The 10,017-nt window shown below is 37.9% G+C and overlaps 3 protein-coding genes across 3 annotated transcripts in view; 2 read left to right on the top strand and 1 right to left on the bottom strand.

The window, feature by feature from the left end:
* Positions 1–852: 852 nt before the first annotated feature.
* On the bottom strand, positions 853–4,115 carry emc8 (ER membrane protein complex subunit 8). Its single transcript, XM_025003207.2, has 5 exons — positions 3,877–4,115; positions 2,721–2,797; positions 2,550–2,619; positions 2,308–2,402; positions 853–2,167 (listed from the first exon to the last, which is right to left on the bottom strand). The coding sequence occupies exons 1-5, from the start codon at positions 4,087–4,089 to the stop codon at positions 2,008–2,010; spliced, it is 615 nt and encodes a 204-aa protein (XP_024858975.1). The 5' UTR covers positions 4,090–4,115; the 3' UTR covers positions 853–2,007.
* A 297-nt stretch (positions 4,116–4,412) lies between these two features.
* LOC108229482 lies at positions 4,413–8,483 on the top strand. The gene is made up of 5 exons (XM_017405153.3): positions 4,413–4,484; positions 5,163–5,239; positions 7,621–7,785; positions 7,922–8,053; positions 8,173–8,483. Exons 2-5 carry the CDS (start codon positions 5,164–5,166, stop codon positions 8,307–8,309), a joined length of 510 nt encoding a protein of 169 aa, XP_017260642.1. The 5' UTR covers positions 4,413–4,484; position 5,163; the 3' UTR covers positions 8,310–8,483.
* An 888-nt stretch (positions 8,484–9,371) lies between these two features.
* Positions 9,372–10,017, top strand: part of dusp22a (dual specificity phosphatase 22a) — a 14,448-nt gene continuing 13,802 nt past the window's right edge. Inside the window, exon 1 of the mRNA XM_017440947.3 lies at positions 9,372–9,725. Within this exon, the coding sequence (XP_017296436.1) occupies positions 9,705–9,725 (21 nt within the window). The 5' untranslated portion in view covers positions 9,372–9,704. The remainder of the gene's footprint in view (positions 9,726–10,017) is intronic.

Below are 10,017 nucleotides of genomic sequence, written 5' to 3'. Positions count from 1 at the left end.
GAACGCGGCTCGACGTAACAGCAGCAACTCGAGCACATTGCTGCCCCCTATATGTCAAGAGGACAAATAACACCTTTTCTGTTCAAATTGCCAACCCGCCACAGTGGCGTGTGTGTTGATCAAATTCACCCGCCACTTCAAATATTTACCCGCATTTGGCCGGTGGCGGGTGCTAATTTCCACCCCTGATCAGAATATCCTACTTGTTAAATATAAGCGGGCAGCACAAATAGATCTATGCATTAAAAGCAGCACGTGTCTGAAAATCATTACAACTTACATACAAAAACTTACAAAAGCACAAAAAAAACTTCAAAAACACTCCACAGAAAGAAATTTCACTTGTCTGAATCTTTATGTACAGATATGCATCTTTTAATGGTTTAAAATAAAAAAAATAAAATAAGAAAAGTCTAGTTATTTCCATGCAGTGTCCAGAAAGAGGTGTTGTTCAGCTTGTAGGGCAGCACAACTGCTTCCACCCACCTCCATCATCATCATATGAAATTACTTTTTGTCACAACAAAAAATAGTGGCTGGTAAAATATTTGAGTGGCTGGTAAAAAAAAAATTAATTTCCACCCCTCTAAAACAATTCTGTCCAATTTTTGCTAAGAAAAAAAGATTAAAACACGATTTCTTAAAATTAATCCTAAAGGTTAGCATTATTTTTCATATAGTCTATGAAGAATCTTGATGTTTTTCTGCACACGTTTCACAAATTGAAAAATTAAGTAATTCATAACAATTAAAAACATTAAAATGAAGCCTGTAAACTTTAAGATTTCAGTTTTGCTGAACGTTAAGAGTAATAGTTGCAGTTTTCAATGATTGACAACAGTAGGAACGCAATTTTTCTTATTCATTTTTATTTCACTTTTTTGACAAATGGTTGAATAAAAATGTCCTCTTACAAACTGGCATATAAAGTCATTATTTTGCGTTCTAGCTGTTAGCAGTACCACATGACTCTGACACACATGATTACGACCCTTAAGGCTTTTAAACGAAAACTGAATCAATAAACTACAATCTTTTCAAACTCCTAAAAACATAAAACCTGCTGAATAAAAGACTAAAGTTATTTTACAGACGACAGAACGAAAGGCTTTGATTCTTTCCCAAACCAATTTCAGTTAACATTCAGCTCGTAAATTTTCCTTGGAAAAATGTCACCTCTGTGCAGCCGATTAAAGAAGTTAGCTCTGACTCGCAATTAAATACGTTTTAAACATTTTTCCACTTCCTGAACGCTCCTTAATAAACCATTTACAGGTCAGTTAATAACACACACACACTCATTATTCAAATATTCAACGGAAGACAAAACTCCCACATCCCCGTGACCTGCTGCTGTTCGTAGGAACAAACCAACCAGTTGGTGAATCAGAAAACTGACTTGTTTAAGATAAAGAATGACACCGAACAGCGTAACAAAGGCAGGAAGAAGAAAGACGATCGCAGAAATCTACAGGCAAAACTCGCTCAAGTATCACGTTTCTGATTCAGTCACCTAAAAGTTCAAGTTATTAAGAGAAACCTTGAGTTTCTGTGTTTGTGGTCTGATCTCAACATGTTTCCGTTACAGCAGGTTCCGTTTCATTTAAACATGTTAAATTTGATTCAGGCCTTAAGACATGCTAAAAAAGAAAACTAATAAAGAACACACCTAACAGTTTATTATGTTAAATCATTTAGAGCTTGATCTGTGTGGTTATTTGATGTCAAATTTGCGAAAAAACAAAAATCAAATACTTTAGAACTCAAATCATTTCAAATGAAAAAAAAAAACAAAAAAACAAAAACCATCTTGCCTTCATCATCTCGGCATCACCCTGTGAAGGTGACCGCGGGTCAGCAGTGCACACGTGGCGCCTGCGTTTGAAAAGACTTCGGCCTGAATGATCACTGCTCCGCCGACAGGAAGCTGTTAAAGGATCGAAGACTACGTGCTGCTTGGACGCAGCATCTTGCGAGCGGGAAAATGGCAACAAAAGATTTTGAGTCCTAACAAAGGTCCAGGACAGACTTGTTAATGACAGGGTTGGTCCAGTCATTCCGTAGATCATCCAAGTGATTATCAAAGTCAATCAAGTTCTCGTAGGACCTGCCCACCAGCAGGGCCGACGTGATCTTCTGGGCTTCGCTCCAGTCCTCAAAAGAATTCCTGAAAAGAACAAAAACAAATCAGCCGGGCATGTGTCTGCTGACGTCCTTTATTTTCTGCAAGGTGCTTTAAATTAATGATAAAACATTGAGTTTGTAGGCTAAGACAAACGACGTGCTCATTAAGTGTCAGACACGTACGCCGTTACTTCTCTGTTCCTCCACTTGTTCTCGTGATGGTCATAGATGATCACGATGGGCTCAAAGCAGCTCATTGTTAACCTGCTGTTGTCCACCTGTGGAGCCAGGGCAGAAAATTACACCTCGAGACCGGAAAACAGGGAAGTCGTTGGGAGTTTTCACACTAAACATGTTTTTTGTAGAAACACCTCTGCTAAAGTTACGACACTGAAGACTTTAGGACTAGTTTAATGTAGCATTACCATAACAATTGATGCTTCACTAAAGTTCTCAAAAATTCTGGCAGCCACTTTTTCTGCAACTTGATTAGGTCTACAAGAAAGGCAAAAAAAGAAGAAGACATAAACAGTAGGGAATAACATGGATTATTTATGGTAATGTTTTCCTTAAAAAGCAGTTTGGTTCTCTCTAACCTGGAGTTCTTTGTCCGTTCATTGGCTTGATAATATCCAGCAATTATATAGTTGTTTTCTTTGCACCAGGTGTCGATCTGAGACGGGAGCAGCATTCATGTAGAAACAGAAAAGATTATTAAAATGGAGAAAAACACATTTTGTGACACTACAGTTTATCAGATACACTCATCTGAAACAAACCTGCATTTGAGGGCTACTTGTTTTTCCCAATCTTAACGAGAACTCTATTAAAAAACAGGCAATGTTCAATCTTTTTTATTTTTATTATTCTTAATGACAGTTGACTCTTACATTTTAATGACATTTACTCTAGAATCTGTCGATTAATTGGTCGTTTGGGCCGGTCGAACAAAGTTGCATTACTTTTGCAATTTAACCCTTAAACAGCTTTAAGGGCACACATAAAGTTTAGGTTGACCGAGACTAGAAAAACTTTTCCTAACAACAAGTTTGTGTGCAGTGTCCTAAGTTTGATGTTGAATTCATTAGCTGGGTGAAATGTTTTGGTTTTTTTAACATAATGGTGTTCGGTACACTAAAACAAACATCTAGGATCCAAATAACTTAACACATTTCCATCAAAAAGTTGATTTTATGAAAGAGTTGCTGCCCTGGACTGTTTTAGGTCTGTGCTAAATATAGTCTGTGCCATATATGAATCTTCAAAATCTATTTGGTTAAAAAAAAGCTTGTCTCTAATAAGAGGGAATCTAACATTTAAATTAGTGAAGGAATGATACCTTGGGTAAATGATGGATTAATGTAAAGCTTTCTTTTTTATATACACTGCAGGGATTCGAGTAAATTGAATCGCTCTGGGTAAAACATACAATAACATTTTTTTCTGTGCAGAGGGACATCATTTATAGCTTTGTCAGAACTGCATTAAAATAAACCTGAATGCACAAAGTAACAACCAAATATCAAAGGGGTAAATTAATCTAAAAGCAGTTTTAAGCCACGGAAAGTCACTGACACGTAGTGGAAAACTGTAAAGGACAGACCAGGTTACAAAACACCTGTCAGAGGAAATCTGTGCATTTCAACAACCAACTTAAAAAGAACAACTTTATTCATTGCATAGTTGCAGGACTGCATTAGTTTGGGTCCACCAGAAGACACAAAATGTGCAGATTATTTGATGAATACTTACCAGAGTCAAAGCCACTTCGAGCATTGGAGCCAGAGCAAGAGTACCGTGAAAAAGAGGCACACAGTCCACGCACAAAACTGGACCGCCGTGACTGTCCTTCTTCCTCTCCTTTGTTTTTTCTGCTATCAGCAACCCGTTCACGGCGTAGTGGGGGTACTTGGCGGCATGTAAAAGCATTTTACAATAAGCCTGACTCGTCAATTGAATAGGCATGTTGTGTGGGGGACAGCTCCTGTCAAAGTAGCGGAGTGGCTAGTTACACGATGAAGAGCGACTGCTGCCGTTAGCTATCGTTACTTATCATGCCAAGGGGGAGGGAAAAAGTATAAAATCTACCTCCACGGTCACCTTTCGCTCAGAATACCAGGTCTGGCTTATGCCATTTGACAAGTACACGTAATCCTTGCAGTTATCAGGAAAGGCAACAGTCGTTTTCGTTAAACGGACAACTCGTGTCCAAAGAGAAGCTAATCTTACGTCCACCTTCCACTCGTTTCTGTAGCACCGCAATTATCGTAAAACACGATTGGTTCCGCGTAGACTTTACGTATTTCCGTTCGGAGGCTCACTTCCATTCAGACCGTCGGCTGACCGGGGAGGCACACCAGGTCGTATGTTTTTTATCATTTACATCTATTTTAACGCTGTAAAAATGTTGCGCTCTTTAGTGGAACAATATTTATATTTTGTAACTGAAAGTAATACAAAAGTGTAATGATTTGGCAGTTATAAACACTCGTTTTGCACGAGCGGACCGAAGCCAGGATATGCTAACTTCCCGACTAGCTAGCATTAGCATTAAGCATCGAGTGCGTACAAAGTGGTGATATGAATGTAGCAAATATTACTGTGGTCTACCTTGAGCTAATGCGAATTGTGTCTCAGAGTGTGTAAAACGAGTAATAAAGCAGGATAATCTTCAGGAAACATTTGTAATGTAAATAAATTTCTTCGGGCACTGTGACCTTGTGTTTGTAGCTAACGCTAGCACTAGCATAGCTTCACTAAAGAGTTTCCGCACATCCTCATAAATATATCGTCCCATAAACATAAAATATATGGTGTGTGTTAAAAGGAATGCTAAGCACACACTGTATATACTCACGGCTATGCAAATATATTTAATTATATTCTATCACGGTTGTGTGTATAATGAAAACACACGTCTGTACTAATATTTCACAGCTAATGTTTATTTCTCGTATCCGTGGGCTGTAAAATGATAGGCGTTTTTCAAAAATTGTTTTAATTTTCACAACTAACTCTGTTAACATTATTCTCCACAGAATGCTGGCAACAAGAGCCCTTAGCCTTATTGGCAAACGTGCCATTTCCACATCTGTTTGTGTACGTGGAGGACATGGTAAGTCAAACAAATTATCTCTTTATTTTTATCTGCTGGTATATCACTACATCAGCTTAGTGCCACTCAGAAATTACTGTCCCAAACGAGTTTGTTCTCTGTTAATACATATGTCGCTGCAGAGCACGTCAACAGTGATTCCTGCACTCAGAATCTGCTTTTCTTTTGTTTGTTTTGTTTTTTTGTAACGTAATTTCCTTGTTCACTTGCATATGTACACATCTTTCAGTACCAAGGAGAACACACTTAGCCTGTGGTTTAAAAAACAAAACAAAACCCGGGATTCAGCACTTTTTGTCCAGTTTAAATGTTTCTTATATGCCCTTTAATTGCCAAAAAGAATAACATGATAAAGCAGAACATTAACAAAAGTAGGCCTTATTAGGAAGAAAGTAAAAACAAACAAAAAATAATCTTAATATTGCCTCTTTTTAAATATAAAACCAGGTTGTTTGCTTTCAGAGTAATAAATTACCTCATCAGGTTGTTATCGAGTTCAGCAGAAGCCTGGTAATTTAAACCAAGTGGGTTGATAAGAGTGTCTAAAACATGCAGTGATGGAGGAGCAGGGTTGGGCACACTGGATTAAAGTTAAATTATTTACATAGCAATGTCACCTTTAACTGTGTGCATATAGTTTCATTTTTAACTGAATCAACTTAACTCTATGTTTAAAAAAATCTGAAATGTGAAGTTAATCAATTTCAGTTTTATTCTATTAAATTACACTGTCGTTTAATTGTTTTCTGCAGATTATTTATTAGTCTGTTGTTACAGATGCAGCAAAAATTTGTGCTACAGTTCAGTTTTTGTCCCGGAACAGCTTTGAGACACACATTTGCGAGGCTTTATTAATGTCTCACATTTTAAGTTTCCAGTAAAGTCAGCAAACTGGTTTTCCCTGCAAATGTTGGCCTGCACACAAACTGCTGAATAAAATACACAGCATGAATTTGTTTGTAATCTCTTTCTCTATTTTCTTATATCAGAAATTTGTTGTGTTATATCCACAAGGCTGGAATAACTGCAGTGTAACAGGATCTTGTTTTTTTTTTTTAATTTTGCAATATTTTTTTTTTGTTTTAAAACTGTAGTCATTGAGGGTTACAGGGGGACAAACTGATGTTTTTCTTATTTAATATTAGGATGATGAATAACACCTTTTGATAAGGGCTTTATATATTTATATATTTTCTTATCCTGTCATTTGATTTTCATGTCATCCAAGAAAAAATGGGTGATATTCCTAAGTGGCACAAATATGCTGTTTAAAAAAAAAATCAAACTGTCCCAGGAAACACTGCAATGCAAATAAATGGCAGCATTCTGAAGCACTGCAATAAAAGTTTCATGAGGTCGAGGACAAATGGGAGGGAGAACTTATAAAAACATAGTTATGGTTCAGAGGTAATCTGACTACAATCAATGCATTATGCTTAAAATGTAATATCCAGCATTATTGACTTACCTGTGCATGTTTAGGATTATTTAACAGGCACAATCTTATTGCTGTTCTTATTGTCTATAGTCCATAAAAGGTTTCCAACAGTTCCTACAGTTCTCAGATCTCTTATTAATCCAATTTAAGGTTATTGTGGGGAAAGAAATATTGTTTTTATAATTTTGAGAGACAGACATAACACAGGGAGTTAGATGGTGTTTTGTTCTTGTTGGGAAAAACTGGGAAAGCATTCACTTATCTGCTTTAATAAAAATACACAAGTGGGTTTTGTAAAAAAAAAAAAAAAAGGATACTTTGAAACCACTCTATTGCTTTTAGAAAAGTTGGTCAGTGCCACTTCTATACATCCTGGTCATTTCTTTTCTATATTGGGCTGAAGTAGAACATCACATCTGTGACACTAAATAGGTTAGCTTAAATAAATTCCTTAACTTCTCGTCATCAGGACATTTTTGAATAATGAACTAAATGTTCATATCAGCCAACACAAAAGCTCCATACTACAAGCAACAGTACTCCAAGCTTATTGAGTATTTCAGATTTATTAGTGCAACTGATAGACTTAAATAGTCTTAAATAACTGCTCAGTCATGATTTGTACTACAGGTTATGGAGATTTCAGATTGAATTCTGAATGTTTTGTATGTACAAAGTAGTGTTAGTAGTAGAGAACAAGGTGTGTGTTAGCTCAGGTCATACAGGAAACTATCGTAAATAAACAACATCAGTTTATGGGTGGGTTCAACATCATCAAACGAAACAAGAAAAACTGGTGCTTCAAATGTTCGCTGTAGTCATTTGAGCGCTTTCTTTTTCAGCCTTTTGTTGTTGAGTCACGGTGTCTTAAAATGTGTTGGTTTACTTCAGTGAGGGCATTTGGTGCCAGACTTCCATAAGTCATAAGTGTCCTTTCCTGCAGGTGTTGCAAAGGTGGAGGACTACTCCCTCCCTGCCTACTTCGACAGGCGGGAGATCCCTCTTCCTGATGTGGCCTACGTGCAGGCTCTGACTCCTGAGCAGAAGACCCTGAAGGAGAAAGAGAAGGGCTCTTGGGCTGCACTCTCCAATGCAGAGAAGGTTGCATGTAAGTATTAATGACACGTAATATTGTCCTGTAGGTCAAAATGAGGGGGAAAAGTACATCTTATAGTATGTTACTTTGTTTTTAATCTTAAACTTGTGAAAGGCTTCATTCAGAGTTTTGTGCCTTCCTTGTTTAGTGTACCGCATCAGCTTCAAAGAGAGCTTTGCTGAGATGAACCAGGCTACATCAGAGTGGAAGAGTGTGGTGGGAGGTATTATGTTCTTCATTGGGTTCACTGGCCTGGTCGTTCTTTGGCAGAGACATTATGGTAAATTTAAAAATCTATCTACAAACAAATGTACTGATACATAGTTCTTTCTTGTAATATTCTACTAGATTTCTTACAGTTCCATTGTTTCCTACGTTGTTTATACTTTCCCATTGCAGTGTATGGACCTGTTCCACACACTTTTGACAAAGAGTACAAGGAGATGGAGCTGCAGCGGATGCTGGACATGAGAATCAACCCAGTTCAAGGCTTCTCAGCCAAGTGGGACTACGAGAACAACCAGTGGAAAAAGTAACGGGACCAGCAAATCATCACATAGTTGATGAAGGCAGACCATCTCAAAGATACAAGAATACCTTTATTTCTGAATTTTGTTTCTTCACATTACTGCAGTCTGTGCATTTTGGAAGAGCCCTTCCTCCTAAGGTCCATATGTATAGAAGAATAAAAATTGTTCAACCAGTTCAAACCTCTCTTGTTGTTTTTCTTTGACTCCTACCTGGGTTTACTTTTCACCTGTTAGGAGACAAAAAGAGGGAGGAAAAAATGAAAGTGCCTCCTAAGGTTATTTTCTGTATTAGTGCAATATGTTTTCGTGAAACCTGAAATGAACCGGTGACCTGTCCAGGTTGTATCATGCCTCTCACCCAATGACTGCTGGAGATCAGCACCAACTCTCAAACTTGCAAAGCATCAAGTAGGTGTAAAAAAAAAAAAAAAAAATGGGGAAAATGTTCACCACAATGGGACTTGAGGCTTGGGACTTTTACATGTTTGCATTAATTTCTGTTATATGGTCAAATTTTCTCAAAAACTATATACAGTTATTTTAAATTAGTGTGTTAAGACGGTTATTTGGCCAGGAGCACAACTAACTACTGAAGCATTTTTTAGATTTTGAAGCTGGAGTGTGGAAGTTTGCATATAAGAAGGGCGGCCAACCCTGGTCCTGGAGTGCCATTGTCCTGCATGTTTGACTTGTTTCTTTGCTCCAACACATCTGATTCAGTGGGTAAAAGAACTCTTCGTGTTCTGCAGAAGCCTGTTAATCACGCATTGATTCAAATCAGATGTGTCAGAGCAGAGGAACAAGTGAAACGTGCAGGATAGTGGCCCTCCAGGACCAGGGTTGGCCACCCCGGATCCAAAGGAACCTTTACTAGCTAATTGTTTTCTATATTTTATAACACATCTAATAATTGGTTCAAGTTAACTTACTGGGAGTAAATAATTAGATAACCTGCATTATTTCCCCACGTTAAAACCCCTTTTCTCTATATAAAGCGAGAGTACAGGTGTAAATAATAAAAGTTACAGCGTGTGTTTATATCCTGGCTCGAGCGTTTCACGCTTCTTTCCTGTGAAGGTCGGGCTGTGACGTCACTCACCGGATGAACGCAGCTGGTTCGCGTCGAAACAATCCGGAAGACGATGCAGCGTGACGGAACCGTCGGAGCCCAGAGGTTGAAACTGTTTCAGACACAACAACAAATGAGCCTAACGATACCGCAGAAAATAAGGCAAACTTAGCTTGGGTCCGCTGCTTTCAGGGTTGGAGCTAACTCCGTCCGGTTGCGCGTTTTGGACCCGAGGTTCGTGGAAACATATCGCAGCCTTTTCTTTTCTTTTTCTTTTTTTAAAAATAAAACATCTGTAAAGTAGTGTAGCTCACCTCTGGTTCAAAGGCATCATGGGAAATGGAATGAATAAGGTCAGTTGTGTTTTTGTGTTTTGTTTATTTTTTCTTCATTCAGGCGTTTGTTTTGGTCAAACCGAAGACTGTGTCCACTGTCACTTTTCTTGCACTGTGCAGAAACGCACCACAAAAAGGTCCAAAACTGGACTTTTAGTGTATGGGGCGCCGTTTGTAAACGAGCTTGTGCTCAAAATTCATGCCTAAATTTTGTCACATTTAGCTTCAAACACTGTTTAAAAATGTAGTGTGGATTTTCTGATGTCACTTTTTACAACATTTAGCTAGTTAAATGTAATTGTTACAGCTA

The sequence above is a fragment of the Kryptolebias marmoratus genome, linkage group LG15 (genome assembly GCF_001649575.2).
Source record: "Kryptolebias marmoratus isolate JLee-2015 linkage group LG15, ASM164957v2, whole genome shotgun sequence".
NCBI lineage: Eukaryota > Metazoa > Chordata > Actinopteri > Cyprinodontiformes > Rivulidae > Kryptolebias > Kryptolebias marmoratus.
This window is presented reverse-complemented; position numbering and strand designations above follow the sequence as displayed.

Excerpts from the sequence above, each read along its gene's own strand:
- LOC108229482 (XM_017405153.3), top strand. The coding sequence starts at position 5,164 with ATGCTGGCAACAAGAGCCCTTAGCCTTATTGGCAAACGTGCCATTTCC. Across the intron at positions 7,786-7,921 it reads CAATGCAGAGAAGGTTGCAT|TGTACCGCATCAGCTTCAAA; the intron begins GTAAGTATTAAT and ends TTCCTTGTTTAG. Across the intron at positions 8,054-8,172 it reads TCTTTGGCAGAGACATTATG|TGTATGGACCTGTTCCACAC; the intron begins GTAAATTTAAAA and ends TTCCCATTGCAG.
- emc8 (XM_025003207.2), bottom strand. The coding sequence starts at position 4,089 with ATGCCTATTCAATTGACGAGTCAGGCTTATTGTAAAATGCTTTTACAT. Across the intron at positions 2,620-2,720 it reads GAACGGACAAAGAACTCCAG|ACCTAATCAAGTTGCAGAAA; the intron begins GTTAGAGAGAAC and ends CCTTTCTTGTAG. Across the intron at positions 2,168-2,307 it reads AGGAACAGAGAAGTAACGGC|GAATTCTTTTGAGGACTGGA; the intron begins GTACGTGTCTGA and ends TGTTCTTTTCAG.